Source organism: Hyla sarda, chromosome 5 (genome assembly GCF_029499605.1).
Source record: "Hyla sarda isolate aHylSar1 chromosome 5, aHylSar1.hap1, whole genome shotgun sequence".
Classification (NCBI taxonomy): domain Eukaryota; kingdom Metazoa; phylum Chordata; class Amphibia; order Anura; family Hylidae; genus Hyla; species Hyla sarda.
The window spans coordinates 335,340,389-335,357,975 of NC_079193.1; the positions used below are offsets into that span (position 1 = coordinate 335,340,389).

The window sequence follows — 17,587 nt, forward strand, 5'->3', positions numbered from 1 at the left end:
CTTTTTAGCAGCTGTATGCTACAGAGGAAATTCTTTTCTTTTTAAATAAATTTTTTGTCTTGTTCACAGTGCTCTCTGCTGACACCTGATGCCAGTATCAGGAACTGTCCAGAGCTGGAGAAAATCCCCATTGCAAACCTATGCTGCTCTGGACAGTTCCTGACACGGACAGAGGTGTCAGCAGAGAGCACTGTGGACAAAACAAAAAAGAAATTCAAAAAGAGTTTCCTCTGTAGCATACAGCTGCTAAAAAGTACTGGAAGGGTAACAATTTTTAATAGAAGTAATTTACAAATCTGCTTAACTTTATGGCACCAGTTGATTTAAAAAAAAAAACTTTTTCCACCGGAGTACCCCTTTAACCCCTTAAGGACACATGACGTTCTCATACGTCTCCATTTTCGAGTCCTTAAGGACACATGACGTATGAGAACGTCATGTGTTTTACCGGCCCCCCGCAACCATCTGGAGCGGAGCCGGTGCCCGATGCCTGCTGAAATCGTTCAGCAGGCATCGGGGCATATCTCCCAGGGGGGTCATTATGACCCCCCAATGTCGGAGATGGCCGCAGATCGCTGGACAATTCAGTCCAGCGATCTGCGGCGGATTCCGGGTCAATCGGGTCTCCAGTGACCCGGTGACCCGGAATTATTGGCTGATCGGGGCCGTCAGAGACGGCCCCGAACAGCCAGACCCAGCAGGGGTGAGGTGGCACTGGTGCCAGCTCACGATCGCCCTGATTCGTCGGCCGGATTACCGGCCGACCAATCAGGGCGCCTGCTGCGGGTGTCACTCCCGCAACCCGCTCCGCCCCTCTTCCGGAGGACGTGAGCGGGTGCGGGACGTGCACCCCAGGTGCTGGGGACCCCGATCCCCGGCGTCAATGTTGGGATCGGGGCCCCAGGAGCAGCGGCGGCGGCGACGACGAGGGACTGACCTGTGCGGCGAGGATCGTTGGAGGTGAGTGACAGCCTCCTGCTGTTGCTTAGCAACAGCTCCCAGCATGCAAAAAGGGCATGCTGGGAGCTGTAGTTATGCAACAGCAGGAGGCAGACCACCACAACTCCCAGCATTCCCTTATGGGCATGCTGGGACTTGTAGTTTTGCAACAGCTGGAGGCACATTCTTTCTATGGAAAAGTGTACCTTCAGCTGTTGTATAACTACAACTCCCAGCTTGCACAATCAGCTAAAGTGCATGCTGGGAGTTGTAGTGGTGCATCTGGTGGTTGCATAACTACAACTCCCAGCATGCCCGTTGGCTGTCGGTGACTGCTGAGAGTTGTAGTTTTGCAACAGCTGAAGGCTCACTGAGTTAAGTAGCAAACCAGTGTGTCTCCAGCTGTTGCATAACTACAATCCCCAGCATCCCCAGCCAAAGTAGTATGCCTCCAGCTGTTGCATAACTACAACACCCAGCATGCCCTTCCGCTGTCCGTACATGCTGGGGGTTGTAGCTTTTGCAACAGCTGAAGGCACACTGGTTGCAAAACACTGAGTTTGTTACCAAACTCGGTGTTTCACAACCAGTGTGCCTCCAGCTGTTGCAAAACTACAACTCCCAGCATGCACTGATAGACCGTACATGCTGGGAGTTGTAGTTTTGCAACAGCTGGATGTTCCCCCCCCCCAATGTGAATGTACAGGGTACACTCACATGGGCGGAGGATTACAGTAATTATCCGGCTGCAAGTTTGAGGTGCGGCAACATTTCTGCCGCAGCTCAAACTGCCAGTGAGAAACTACTGTGAACCCCCGCCCGTGCGACTGTACCCTAAAAACACTACACTACACTACACTAACGCAAAATAAAAAGTAAAAAACACTACGTATACACATACCCCTACACAGCCCCCCTCCCCTCCCCAATAAAAATGAAAAACGTCTGGTACGCCACTGTTTCCAAAACGGAGCCTCCAGCTGTTGCAAAACAACTACTCCCAGTATTGCCAGATAGCCGTTGACTGTCCAGGCATGCTGGGAGTTTTACAACAGCTGGAGGCACCCTGTTTGGGAATCACTGGCGTAGAATACCCCTATGTCCACCCCTATGCAAGTCCCTAATTTAGGCCTCAAATGCGCATGGCGCTCTCACTTTGGAGCCCTGTCGTATTTCAAGGCAACAGTTTAGGGTCACATATGGGGTATCGCCGTACTCGGGAGAAATTGCCTAACAAATTTTGAGGGGTATTTTCTGCTATTACCCTTTTAAAAAATGTAAAATTTTTGGGAAAACAAGCATTTTAGGTAATAAAAATATATATTTTTTTACATATGCAAAAGTCATGAAACACTTCTAGGGTATTAAGGTTCAAATTACCCCTTGTTACGTTCCCCGAGGGGTCTAGTTTCCAAAATGGTATGCCATGTGTTTTTTTTTTTTTGCTGTTCTGGCACCATAGGGGCTTCCTAAATGCGGCATGCCCCCAGAGCAAAATTTGCTTTCAAAAAGCCAAATGTGACTCCTTCTCTTCTGAGACCTGTAGTGCGCCAGCAGAGCACTTTTCACCCCCATGCGAGGTGTTTTCTGTATCGGGAGAAATTGGGCTTCAAATTTTGGGGGGTATTTTCTGCTATTACCCTTTTTAAAAATGTAAAATTTTTGGGAAACCAAGCATTTTAGGTAAAAAATATATATATTTTTTTTACATATGCAAAAGTCGTGAATCACCTGTAGGGTATTAAGGTTCACTTTACCCCTTGTTACGTTCCCTGAGGGGTCTAGTTTCCAAAATGGTATGCCATGTGTTTTTTTTTTGCTGTCCTGGCACCATAGGGGCTTCCTAAATGCGGCATGCCCCCCAAAAACCATTTGTCGCTCCTTCCCTTCTGAGCCCTCTACTGCGCCCGCCGAACACTTTACATAGACATATGAGGTATGTCCTTACTCGAGAGAAATTGGGTTTCAAATACAAGTAAAAATTTTCTCCTTTTTACCCCTTGCAAAAATTCAAAAATTGGGTCTACAAGAACATGCGAGTGTAAAAAATGAAGATTTAGAATTTTCTCCTTCACTTTGCTGCTATTCCTGCGAAACACCTAAAGGGTTAATACACTTACTGAATGTCATTTTGAATACTTTGGGGGGGGGGGGGGGGTGTAGTTTTTATAATGGGGTCTTTTATGGGGTATTTCTAATATGAAGACCCTTCAAATCCACTTCAAAACTGAACTGGTCCCTGAAAAATAGTGAGTTTGAAAATTTTGTGAAAAATTTCAAAATTGCTGCTGAACTTTGAAGCCCTCTGGTGTCTTCCAAAAGTAAAAACTCATCAATTTTATGATGCAAACATAAAGTAGACATATTGTATATGTGAACCCAAAAAAAATATATTTTGAATATCCATTTTCCTTACAAGCAGAGAGCTTCAAAGTTAGAAAAATGCAACATTTTCATTTTTTCAGCAAATTTTGGGATTTTTCACCAAGAAAGGATGCAAGTTACCATAAAATTTTACCACTAAGTTAAAGTAGAATATGTCACGAAAAAACTATCTCGGAATCAGAATGATAACTAAAAGCATTCCAGAGTTATTAATGTTTAAAGTGACAGTGGTCAGAATTGCAAAAAACGCTCCGGTCCTTAAGGGGTTAAAGAGTCATAGACTCGAAACGCGTCAACCGTGCATGTTGACTGCCTGTTCCCCTTGTTCCTGTTGGTTTTAAAGCTGCAAATAAACCTAGAATTTTTAAGTTTGCCGGCCATTCTATTTACCTTCTACTAATTTACAAATCTGTTTAACCCCTTAAGGACGCATGACGTAAATGTACGTCCTGGTGCGGTGGTACTTAACGCACCAGGACGTACATTTACGTCCTAAGCATAACCGCGGGCATCGGAGCGATGCCCGTGTCATGCGCAGCTGATCCCGGCTGCTGATCGCAGCCAGGGACCCGCCGGCAATGGCCGACGCCCGCGATCTCGCGGGCGTCCGCCATTAACCCCTCAGGTGCCGGGATCAATACAGATCCCGGCATCTGCGGCAGTTCGCGATTTAAATGAACGATCGGATCGCCCGCAGCGCTGCTGCGGGGATCCGATCATTCATAACGCCGCACGGAGGTCCCCTCTCCTTCCTCCGTCCGGCTCCCGGCGTCTCCTGCTCTGGTCTGTGATCGAGCAGACCAGAGCAGAAGATGACCGAAAACACTGATCTGTTCTATGTCCTATACATAGAACAGATCAGTATTAGCAATCATGGTATTGCTATGAATAGTCCCCTATGGGGACTATTCAAGTGTAAAAAAAAATGTAAAAAAATGTAAAAGTAAAAGTAAAAAAAAAGTGAAAAATCCCCTCCCCCCAAAAAAAGTAAAATGTCAGTTTTTTCCTATTTTACCCCCAAAAAGCGTAAAAAACATTTTTTATAGACATATTTGGTATCGCCGCGTGCGTAAAGTTCCGAACTATTAAAATAAAATGTTAATGATCCCGTACGGTTAACGGCGTGAACGAAAAAAAATTAAAAAAGTCCAAAATTCCTACTTTTTTTTAATACATTTTATTAAAAAAAATTATAAAAAATGTATTAAAAGTTTTTTATATGCAAATGTGGTATAAAAAAAAAGTACAGATCATGGCGCAAAAAATTAGCCCCCATACCGCCGCTTATACGGAAAAATAAAAAAGTTATAGGTCATCAAAATAAAGGGATTATAAACGTACTAATTTGGTTAAAAAGTTTGTGATTTTTTTTAAGCGCAACAATAATATAAAAGTATGTAATAATGGGTATCATTTTAATCATATTGACCCTCAGAATAAAGAACACATGTCATTTTTACCATAAATTGTACGGCGTAAAAACGAAACCTTCCAAAATTAGCAAAATTGCGTTTTTCGTTTTAATTTCCCCACGAAAATAGTGTTTTTTGGTTGCGCCATACATTTTATGATATAATGAGTGATGTCATTACAAAGGACAACTGGTCGCGCAAAAAAAAAGCCCTCATACTAGTCTGTGGATGAAAATATAAAAGAGTTATGATTTTTAGAAGGCGAGGAGGAAAAAATGAAAACGTAAAAATGTAATTGTCTGAGTCCTTAAGGCCAAAATGGGCTGAGTCCTTAAGGGGTTAAAGGGGTATTCCAGGCAAAAACTTTTTTTTATATATCAACTGGCTCCGGAAAGTTAAACAGATTTGTAAATTACTTCTATTAAAAAATCTTAATCCTTCCAATAGTTATTAGCTTCTGAAGTTGAGTTGCTGTTTTCTGTCTAACTGCTCTCTGATGACTCACGTCCCGGGAGCTGTTCCTATGGGGATATTCTCCCATCATCCACAGCTCCCGGGACGTGACATCATCATTGAGCAGTTAGACAGAAAACTTCAGAAGCTAATAACTATTGGAAGGATTAAGATTTTTTAATAGAAGTAATTTACAAATCTGTTTAACTTTCCGGAGCCAGTTGATATATAAAAAAATAGTTTTTGCCTGGAATACCCCTTTAACTTTCTGGCACCGGTTGATTAGAAAAAATGCGTTTTCCACTGGAGTACCCCTTTAAAGGGCCTTTAGAATATATCTGATAGCCCATTCAATGGAAAACATAGGCAAACTGTTTTCTATGTATTATGACCGAGGGGTTTAATAAATAGTGTGAGCTAAATATGCTGAACGCTGAAGGCTTCAATGCACAAACAAGGCAGATATTGCTTGTACAAATGAGACTAGACTATACTTTACCTTGCTATCCACTTGCAGGTTCCTGATGCAGCCAGTAAAGCCGGTGAAGTGTATGGATGGATGAATGCCGGATGGAAAGATCTTTACTCCACCAAGTTGTAGGGGCTGATAAACATTGAGGAACCTAGGTAGACCAAAATAGACAAAACAGATTTTATGTAATAGTCCAGTACAAAACCGTCCACCATTTAGAAGTCAGGGGAAATATTACATGGATTTCCAAATTCTTTATAAATAAAATTTTAAAAAGTGTGGAGTGCATGTGTATTCACCCTTTACTAAGAAAGCCCTAACGAAAAATTCTCTCAATCCCTGGACTATTCTTACCCAAAAGATCATTCATGACCATCACCCGAAAATGTTAAACATGGCCGACTTCTTTTTATCTAATTACAGCCTGTCATCAGTCAGCTACAATCAGGGCCGGCACTACCCTGGGACCCGGTGGGAAACCCCGCAGACCCGTGCAGGAGGATGTCAGTGATGTCACTAGTCAGGCCGCCGCCAGAGAAAAGAAGCGCAGGCTAGGTGAGTGTGTGTCTGTGTGTGTTTGTGTGTGTCTGGGGGGGGGGGGGGAGGGACTATGCTGCCTAATGTGGGGAAACTATGCTACCTAATGTAGGGGAATCTATGCTACCTAATGTGGGGAAACTATGCTACCTAATGTGGGGAGACTATGCTGCTTACTGTGGGGAAACTATGCTACCTAATGTGGGGAAACTATGCTACCTAATGTGGGGAAACTATGCTACCTAAAGTAGGGGAAACTATGCTCCCTAATGTAGGGGAAACTATGCTGCCTATTGCTGGGAAACTATGCTACCTAATGTGGGGAAATTATGCTGCCTACTGTGGGGAAACTATGCTACCTAATGTAGGGGGAAACTATGCTACCTAATGTAGGGGGAACTATGCTACCTAATGTAGGGGAAACTATGCTACCTAATGTGGGGACACTATGCTACCTAATGTGGGGAATCTATGCTACCTAATGTGGGGGAACTATGCTGCCTACTGTGGGGAAATTATGCTGCCTAATGTGGGGAAACTATGCTACCTAATGTAGGGGAAACTATGCTACCTAATATAGCGTAAACTATGTTGCCTACTGTGGGGAAACTATGCTACCTAATGTGGGGAAACTATGCTACTTAATGTAGTTGAAACTATGCTACCTAATGTAGGGGAAACTATGCTACCTAATGTGGGGAAACTATGCTACCTAATGAGGGGAAACTATGCTACCTAATGTGGGAGGAAAACTATGCTACCTAATGTAGGGGAATCTATGCTACCTAATGTGGGGAAACTATGCTACCTAATGTGGGTAAACTATTCTACCCTACCTAATGTTTTTCACACAGCTATGTTCACACTTTTGCTCTGCTGTATTTGCCTTGCAATAGATTCCACTGTGACCTGAAGGACCCCATTGAGTTATAATGGGGTGCACCATGTGCTATTGCCTTGATATGAGAACATCATCAAATGTGATGGAAGCTCTAATAAGAACAGAGCCTTTTTATATACCTCTGTTTGAAAATGCTCTTAAAAAATACTCAGCCTAATATTTTAGAACAACCTCTTTTTTCCAGGTGTCTCTCCTGAAACTTCACACCATGAGCGATCTCCAGGCATTTCATGGGAGGCCTCGACTCCATTCACCGATGCTTTTTCTGAACAGTGATCAAGGATCATCTTCACTTTCTAACACAATATAAAGCAGATGATTAAGTCATCATAAAAAAAAAATCATTAGCTATATGTTTGGCTGAACCATGATAATTCATAGAAAGGAGCAAGGGACTTTAATAATAGATTTTACTGTTGACTGAGTCTCTCCCAAGGTTTTATGGTGCAATGCAACATCATAGGAATTTGGTCCAGAGATAAAGAGGCATCAGGTCTTTGGGATTTTGAGGCATACTCCAGGTAACTAAAATGTATCCATTATCCTTTTCGGTCTCGTCTCAGCCGGTGATTTGCTGAGCGGGCCGTCACTTCCGCTAGTCTTGAAAAATGGGGGCCAGAGCATGCCAAGAACGGGTAAGTGACTTAACCCCATACAGGAGATAGCAGGGGGTCTGTTAAGGCGTGCGCTCCGGTCCCCGTCCCCGGACCGGAGCGCCCACCTCCCCGATCCTTTGCCCCATGTTCCCGGCGTCTCCTGGTCAGTCACACAGACCGGGAGCCCGGGTTCCCTCGTGTCTGGGACGCGGCTGCCGTGACGGCTGGCCCCCGTCCACGCGTCGCGTCCCAGCTCCACTCACCAGTCTCCCCGCTCCCTGCGCCGTCCTTCCCTGCCTCTCGGCGCGCGCGGCCCCGCTCTCTAGGGCGCGCGCGCGCCGCCTTCAGTAAATTTAAAGGGCCAGCGCACCGGTAATTGGTGCGCTGGTCCCTCACTCTCCCCGCCTTCCCTAATTAAAGCCTCCTGCCCCTTCCTGCCCTTGCCGGATCTTTGTGCCCTAGTGCCTCTGAGAAAGCGTTCCTTTAGTGTGTATTGCCTTGCCTGTTTGCCGAACCCGTTGCTACCGCCTACTCGCCTGTGAACCCTTGCCGCCTGCCCTGACCTCTGCTATGTCCAACTTCGCTCCTGCCTGCTCCCTGTGTACCACGCCATATCAGCTGCCTGAGAGGTTGAGTTGCTACTGGAGGATACGACCTGGTGGTTACCGCCGCAGCAAGACCATCCCGCCTTGTGGCGGGCTCTGGTGAAAACCAGTAACCACTTAGTACCGGTCCTCTGGTACAACCCGCGTCATCGCCTCTCTGGTCCAGAGGATCCACTACCAGTCCTGCCGGTACGTGACAGGGTCCCAGTGGTCAGACTACCCTGATTAGACATTTATCCCCTATCTACAGGTAAGATCAATTAGGAGACAGTAAAACACTCCCTCTCATGTCTGCTTATCTGTGGTGATGTCATACCTTTCCATTGCTCACAATCTTTAGGTTATGCCACAGACGATTGGACACATCTAGCTTCTTGTTAAACTTCAGAAAAAGAGATCCGGAGCCATGGTTTATAGCCAAGGAAGGGGATCCATTCTGAAGCTCTACATAAAAAAAAATAAATAAAAAAAATGCATGCTAATATTTTCTACAGGCAGTGGCCCCCACATATTGGCCTTGATTTACTATTGGTAACACAACCTGTTTTGCGCCAGAAATTCTGTCTGCGTCAAAATTGAAAAAAACCCGACCAACTCTCCATTTTACTGAGAAAACCCGAAAAAGGGGAATGGCTGTCAGAAAAAGGGGGTGTGGCCATCAAAAAGGGGGCATGTTCTCGACATTTTCACAAAAACCCAACATATTTACTAAGGTTTCCACAGAAAATGTGGTGGACTTGAGCTGAGGAAAACCCAACAGATCAGAGCATGTGTAAGAAAAGCAAAATGTAGGGAAAGGGCAAAATGCACGGGAAACCTTAGTAAATACAGTGGAAAAAAATTTGTAGGGAATTAAAACCCAAAAAGAAAACGACACAACACTCTTAGTAAATCAGGGCCAATGTCCATTATTGTATCAATGACTGATTCATAAAGCACCATATGGAAAATTGTTCTTCGTAAGCACTCGAAAGCCAACCTATGACTTCTGATCCGTAATGTCGCCACAAGTGACCTATGTATTATGACTAGGTAGTGCCCTGAAAATTTTGTTTATTACAGAAAATCCTTCAGTTAAGACATGTAGTACACATTCAGTTTAGTGCACCATACAAATACAAAGGGGACTACTAGAGATTTTTTTTTCTGGGAGATGTGCTGAAACTTCTGAACATGATTTGAGAATGGATATCGTAGAGATATGTCAAAAGTTATGATCGGTCGGGGTCTGAGTGATCAGCCCCTGAGCCACTGCTAGAACGAACCAAGTGAAGAAAGAGCTAAGTGTGTTCTCTCCCGGGTCTATGCCTAAACTTCAACAGATCAAAACTTTTGGAATGTAGACTTTAAGGGTCTATTCACACGGCAGAATTTCCGCTTGGGGAATCCCGCCTCAAATTAAAGCCCATAGACTTCTATGGGATTCCGCACTCCCATTGACACTTCTGAATTTCCGCCTGCGGAAATTCAGAAGTGTCTATGGGGGTGCGGGATCCCATAGAAGTCTTTAATTTGAGTCGGAATTCCGCAAGCGGAAATTCTGCCATGTGAATAGACCCTTAGAGTCCTAGTAAAAAATAGGTCCATCCATTGAACTTGAAGTTGCGAATGATGATAATGTCATGACAGGTTCTGCTGACGCTAAAAAAATCCTAATGCTTAGTTGTGTGGGTGAATTTGGCAGCAAATGTTCAATTCTCCTATAGCTCCCCCACAGCAAAATTGAAGCATTACACAGTTTCCATCAGAATTAATCCTTGTAAGGGATAAATATATCCGGATGATCATATACTGAGTCTCACCTACAGCAATGAAATCTTCTGACTCCCCATGGTTTTGGGATGCCATAGGCCCATTGTAGAGCAGAAGTCCATCAGCTTCTTCAGTGATAAAATCCAGGGAGATTTGACTTTCAAAGCAGAGGAACAATGGAGGAAACCATGCGAAGCCTTGTCTTGTGAATGAGCGCTTTGTTTGCTGACATTCTGGTCCATAGTAAGCAGGGGGACATTCACACCTTACAAATAAATAAGACTGGCGGTTACCACTGACTTTTTGGTTATAGACTGGAACTTAAATGTCACCAGGTGTGGTCCATAAGTTTTTTTTGGCAATGTTTTAATATCTCTGATGCTGTGGCTGCAGTCCACAAGCTATATTGAGGAGATATCACTGTATTAAAACCAATCACTTAGCCCCCCCTCAACATGTTTCACCACTAGCAACTGGCATTGTCAAGAGGTTCTGGGCATAAAATGAAGAAAAACGCAGTTTGTGGGGTTTTTATAAGTTAAGGTTATGACGTAGGTTGTAGGTAATTGATGTACTTACAGCCAATAGGGAAGGTCCGTTTGGAATCTGACATTAGTTTTCTCACTGTATTTAATTGACATCTATACTTACCATAAAAAAAAGGAAAACAAAGGTGCGCTCCTAGTGCAGAGGACTTTGGTAAGCGAATGCCCCTTTAAAGGGCTTATCCACCATAAGGTGATTTTAGTACATACCTGGCAGGCAGTAATGGACATGCTTAGGAAGGATCTGTGCTTGTCTTGGGGCTAAATGGCTATGTTGTGAGATTACCATAGCACTGTGGCTAGCTTTTTGTGAACTGGTATTTTTGGCTTGAGTTTTCTTTTTTTTTTTTTTTACTACAAATCCCATAATTCCATTGTCCTCCCTCCCACACATCAGCCACCACACCCATTGAAACATAAATGAGCTGCATCCATTCAAAAGACCTGTGGTTTTCAATCAGGGTGCCTACAGCTGTTGCATTAGTTGCAGATTGATCTCTCTCCCACCCAGCGATCGCTCCACCCATTGGAGCAGACAGGCTCCCTGTTATCAGCTGACTAGTGAGTCAGTTCTCGGCCGCATTGCAACCTGTGAAAAATCTGAGACAACAGTCATTTTGTATGCTATTAAAAATAAATATTGGGGTGAAAATCACAGAACAATTGTGAGAAAACCGTCACACACACAGGTACAGACACAATATTATGAACTACACTAACTTTACAGCCCCTGTAGCATAGTCAAATAAAAAAAAAATCCTGGAATACCCCTTTAAGGTTTAAATTTCCTGCTTACCAGATCTAGTTGTGCTGCGGGCACAACACCATAGTGTGCAGTAGAATCGCAATGGTGTAGGAGGTCAGCTTGCCGCGGCTTCCTTGACAAGTGGCTCAAGGTCACTTCAGCAGTGGATAAATGGCAGGCGGATCAGGTCCGTAAAAACAGGATTTTGCCAGGCGTGCCTGGCAAAATCCTGTTTTTATGGACCAGATCCGCCAGCCACTTATCTATACTTACCAATCCACTATAGTCCTGTTTCCCCAATCATCTAGAATGGGGCGTGATTTTACCTTTCATTGGCCCTTAGAGAGATGACATACCTGTGCGCAACAATCTGCTCTAGCTGTTTATCAGCTGTTTATCAATTACCCCCAACCTACCTCATAACCTTAGGTTATAAAACCTCCACAAACTGCGTTTTTCCTCACTTCATGCCCAGAACCTCTTGACAAAGCCTGATGCTAGTGGTGAAACATGTTGAGGGGGGCTAAGTGATTGGTTTTAATACAGTGATATCTCCTCAATATAGCTTGTGGACTGCAGCCACAGCATCAGAGATATTAAAAGTACCAAGTAGCACCACTAAGTACATCTGTCTCCTGAAACACTGAATGGTGGGGGGATACACTGGGATTTTAACTTTAGTAAGTGTAGAAAGAATAAAGAATAATAGGAATTTAGTGTATGGTATAGTTAGGGCATTAGTGGATCACATCAAGTGATCTATAGGTAAATGAGCTGCAATACTAGACACAACCTGTGGGCAGAAGTGGTGCTGTTTTTACCAAAAAGTTAAAGCGCCATTTTTTTTTATACTGGACAACCCATTTAAGTGCTAAATATTGAGAAGGGAATTATCATCTATTCCAGAAGTGCATCTATTTCCCCATTTTATCATACATTACCTATATCCAAGCTCTGTGTCTACACAGCTGCCCCCATAAAGACATGGACTGGTTGGATATGAGGAGCAGGAAAGGTGCTGATGTTCTCGAGAAGCACAGGAACAGTGGACATGGGTCGCAATGGTCACTGACCCCAAAGAGACACTGTCAGTTCTGACCATTGTTGGGAGATGCTTATATACGTTTCTAATGACACATCCAGACTTGTGGCTGCACTGCGCATTTCTGCACTCCTCTTCTCCAATCTGACTTATCTGGACACCCATTGCCGATTCTAACTGTGGAGGATATGCACTGTGTTAGTAAAGTCACTACACCAACCTATATACATGAAGGGGAGTTTTACATATGGAAAAGTAAAATGTGTCTGAATGTTGTAACCTAACATCACACAATACCAAAACACTGAGATTCATGGACTTAGATACAAAGTTTACTTGAGACCTTGTCCCGATGCAAAGCCACAATGCCATTTAACTTTTCAGGTTGGTGATAGGGGGGTCTGGCCATGGAAATCCAAACATCTGTAGAGTTGGACGGACTAGGAACGTTCAGTACACTGAAGAGCTGGACATCATCTTCTGCGCAGGACATGATTTCAGATAAGAGGTTCTTCAGGTGATCGTATTTACTCATCATCGCCCCCTGTGTCTGAGCTATGAACTGTTCTGCGGTGATACCTGGAACAATAGGAAAGAATAAAGCCACACGTTACCTGCTATCTGGATGTGCTGCTATGATATTTCTCAAGGACCTGTGAGTAATCCTGTCACATGTTATGTTATGCAGTTATAGGATTTGCTGTCACATCTACTCCCAGAGAGCACCAGCTTTAAGCTATGACCCACAGCTTGACCAATGGGCTTTAGTCCAGCCCCCCACTATATAGAGGGGTGTCCATCTTTAATTAGCTCTCTTTCCTCAGACTCTTCTAAGTCTTTGCTGAAGCAGCTATCAGAGATCTCAGGACCATTGTTCAGCATCTGGAGGCCACAAACCTACAACTCTCCAGTAAGTCTACAAGTCCATGTCTGCTGTCACTACAACTAGTCAAGTCCTGCACATAGTCAAGTCAAGTCTAATTACAAGTCAAGTTTATTACAAGTATTTGTTCACCAAGCTGCGAGGTCCTCTGGGTACTGGTCACCTCTCTGGGAATTCTGGCCTTAGCTGGGAAGATAATTACACCTGTCTTCCATTCAGTAAAGCCTCCATTTACCCTCAACTGGTTGTGGATTCTTTTTTCACTACTAGCCCATGGGATAGCGGAGAATCCGGGCGTGTGGTGTTTCAGAACCCGAAAAAGCACACTGGCGTCACAAACACATAGGGGTTAATACCATCCGACCTCCAGGGTTAATAACATCTGATCCCACCACTCACTGCAACATCCTTTGTCCCGCCATTCAACCGGTGGTCAACACATATCTATCTATCCATCCATCTATCCTCATATCTATCTATCTATCTATCTATCTATCCATCCATCTATCCTCATATCTATCTATCTATCTATCTATCTATCTGTCTATCCTCATATCTATCTATCTATCCATCCATCTATCCTCATATCTATCTATCCATCTGTCTATCTATTTATCTATCTATCTATCTATCCTCCTCTCTCTCTCTCTCTCTCTCTCTCTCTCTCTCTCTCTAAAAATATATCCCCTATCTATCATCTCATATCCATCTACCTTTCTCTCTCTCTCTCTTCTATCTATCTATCTATCTATCTATCTATCTATCTATCTATCATCTCTCATATCTATCATCCCATATCTATCTATCTAGCTATCTATCTTCATCCATCTCTAATGCAATAGACTATTGAGAACACTTTAGTCTCAATTTTATCAGGCTATGCTTTGTTGGGGCATTCTTAAATAAAAATGTTTTCAAATCAACTGGTGCCAGAAAGTTAAACAGACTTGTAAATTACTTCTATTTAAAAATCTTAATCCTTCCAGTAATTATCAGCTGCTGTATGCTCCAAAGCAATTTGAGTAGTTCTTTACAGTCTGACCACAATGCTCTCTGCTGCCACCTCGGTCTGTGTTGTGAACTGTCCAGAGCAGGAACAAATCCCCATAGACAATTTCCCCTGCTTTAGACAGTTCCTGAAACAGATAGAGGTGGCAGCAGAGAGCACTACACAACTTCCTCTGGAGCATACAGCACCTAACAAGTACTGAAAGGATTAAGATTTTTATATAGAAGTAAATTACGTATCTGTATAACTTTCTGGCACCAGTTGATTTGAAAAAAAAATGTCCACCGAGTTCCACTTTAAGTCATCTTATGTGTATGGACAGCATTATATTTCTTACAATGTCCACAGGTGATAGGTAGTTATTGGTGTAAAGTAAACTTCCATCTTTCAAGCACTAAAGTAACACAGAGGGAAAACAAATTTCAGGCAAAGACCCTTATGATGATCCTGATCACCCCTCCTTCACTAGATGTGTCCATAGAAGACTACAGTAGAACTTACCTCTTAATCTTATGGCAATAGCATTGTTGGAATCTTCTTCGGTTATGGCGATCAGCACAACTTTGACAGTGGAGATCACGTCCGGCCACACTCCATCTGTCACCCTCACCCTAACTTTATAAACCCCAGGCATGGCCCCTTCTCGTAAGGTCAGCAAACCAGAGGAATCATGGACAGAAAAGATCCTGTCAGGATAAAAGGGAAAACTTTTACAAGAACATATTTTTATTTTACTAAAGAAAAAATAGAGAAAACTGAAAAGAAGGCTGAACACCAGGCCTAATAACCTGTGCTATGAGTCTTGATTCTTAAAAGGGTACTCCACTGGCCAGCGCTCAGAACCTAAAGGGGTACTCTGGTGGAAAAAATGTTTTTTTTAATCAACTGGTGCCAGAAAGTTAAACATATTTGTTAATTACTTCTATTAAAAAAATCTTTACCCTTCCAGCTGTATGCTACAGAGGAAATTCTTTTCTTTTTGAATTTCTTTTATGTCTTGTCCACAGTGCTCTCTGCTGACACCTGATGCCAGTATCAGGAACTGTCCAGAGCAGGAGAAAATCCCCATAGCACAGGTCCTGACACGGACAGAGGTGTCAGCAGAGAGCACTGTGGACAAGACAAAAAAGAAATTCAAAAAGTAAAGAATTTCCTCTGTAGCATACAGCTGCTAAAAAGTACTGGAAGGGTAAAGATTTTTTAATAGAAGTAATTTACAAATCTGTTCATTACAAAAAAATAAATAAACAAATAAATGTTTTCCACCGGAGTACCCCTTTAATGTTCTGAACGCTGTTTTCATGCTGTAGGGGTCGGCCATGCCCAATGTGATGTCACGGCCACGCCCCCTCAATGCAAGTCTATGGGAGGGAGCGTGACTATCATAGACTTGCATAGAGGGGGCGTGGCCAACCCCCCGCAGCGCGAAAACAGCGTTCGGACATATGGACCACTGCTGGTGTTCAGGAGCTGCTGGAATAAAATATCAGATATGCTGGAAGATATGTGGCCTGTATCTGAATCTCTTACCCCTCCTCCACACCCTAACATCACATAGATGAGTACCCCATGTGTATCTGATACAACTCGAGAACCTGTTAGGGAGTGTATACATGTAACAATAGACGTCAAGGTATTTTTGTATTTACCTTGATTTACTTTCCAGATAATACATTTTGTGCTCCCAGTCATCTAGGTCTGGTGCCGGAACCTTTCCAAGGATAACTGTTGGAAGTATGCCTGTTATACAAGACAACATGGTGAATCCTAGTCATAGTCTCTGAGATCTAAAGTATTAACCCCCACGGACATTTTGCCTATGTTGCTACTGTTACAAACTGGAATTCAAATTGACTTAAAGGGGTACTCCAGTGAATTTTTTTTAAATCACCTGGTGCCACAAAGTTAAACAGATTTGTAAATTACTTCTTTTCTTTTTGAATTTATTTTCTTTCTCGGCACCTAATGGCAGTCAGGCTACCTCTGGCAAGCACATGGAGGGCTGTGCGGCCCTCAAAGAAATGCCACCCCACACCATTACTGACCCACCGCCAAACTGGTCATGATGGAGGATGTTGCAGGCAGCAGAACGTTCTCCACGGCGTCTCCAGGCTCTGTCACGTCTGTCACATGTGCTCAATCTGAACCTGCTTTCATCTCTGAAGAGCACAGGGCGCTAGTGGCGAATTTGCCAATCTTGATGTTCTCTGGCAAATGTCAAACGACCTGCACGGTGTTGGGCTGTAAGCACAACCCCCACCTGTGGACATCGGGCCCTCAAACAACCCTCATGGAGTCTGTTTCTGACCGATTGAGTGGAAACATGCACATTTGTGGTCTGCTGGAGGTCATTTTGCAGGGCTCTGGCCGTGCTCCTCCTGCTCCTTCTTGCACAAAAGTGGAGGTAGCGGTCCTGCTGCTGGGTTGTTGCCCTCCTACGGCCTCCTCCACGTCTCCTGATGTACTGGCCTGTCTCCTGGTAGCGCCTCCATGCTCTGGACACTACGCTGACAGACTCTGTCTCATGCTACCACTAGAGTGAAAGCACCGCCAGGATTCAAAAGTGACCAAAACATCAGCCAGGAAGCATAGGAACTGAGAAGTGGTCTGTGGTGACCACCTGCAGAACCACTCCTTTATTGGGGGTGTCTTGCTAATTGCCCATCATTTCCACCTGTTGTCTGTTCCATTTGCACAACAGCATGTGAAATTGATTGTCAATCAGTGTTGCTTCCTGAGTGGACAGTGTGATTTCACAGAAGTGTGATTGACTCGGAGTTACATTGTGTTGTTAAAGTGTTCCCTTTATTTTTTGGAGCAGTGTATTTTGAAATCCATGTAATATCCCCAGCCTGCCCCCTTTTCCGGAAGATGGACTATTTTGTGTTGATCCATTACATAAAATATAGTTGAATATGTGGTTATACCATGACAAACTGTAGAAAAGTCTGGGGGGGTTCAGTACTTATGCAAGTCACTGTATGTATGTTCATGCAGTGAATATGTTAAAATGTACAAATCTAAAACCAATTTAACCCAAAGACATTATATAAAACATCTCAAACAACATGAAGATATTTTGGCCATTTTTGAAAATGTAACAAAACAGGATATGCAGCAGTAATAGTAGATTGCTAAATCGTTAGTCATAGAACCGGCCAATAAACGAAAAGTGGGTTGTTAGTCAATATAAGATTGATGGAAGCCAATGGGCAAAACATGACCCCACGACCAAAACAACCTAAACCCCATGTCTACTGCAGCCACATTAAAGCCTGAGTCTAGCTTTTTTGCTGCCTAAGGCAAAAAAC

At 43.5% G+C, this 17,587-nt stretch overlaps 1 protein-coding gene across 1 annotated transcript in view; it reads right to left on the reverse strand.

Annotated features, from left to right (window-relative positions):
* LOC130274587 (neural-cadherin-like) overlaps window positions 1-17,587 on the reverse strand; it is a 101,004-nt gene that overhangs the window by 38,137 nt on the left and 45,280 nt on the right. Inside the window, exons 19-26 of the mRNA XM_056523020.1 lie at window positions 15,926-16,016; window positions 14,778-14,962; window positions 12,728-12,963; window positions 12,284-12,561; window positions 10,103-10,317; window positions 8,617-8,744; window positions 7,271-7,395; window positions 5,689-5,812 (exon numbers count right to left, since the gene is read on the reverse strand). Of these exons, the coding sequence (XP_056378995.1) occupies window positions 5,689-5,812; window positions 7,271-7,395; window positions 8,617-8,744; window positions 10,103-10,317; window positions 12,284-12,561; window positions 12,728-12,963; window positions 14,778-14,962; window positions 15,926-16,016 (1,382 nt within the window). The remainder of the gene's footprint in view (window positions 1-5,688; window positions 5,813-7,270; window positions 7,396-8,616; window positions 8,745-10,102; window positions 10,318-12,283; window positions 12,562-12,727; window positions 12,964-14,777; window positions 14,963-15,925; window positions 16,017-17,587) is intronic.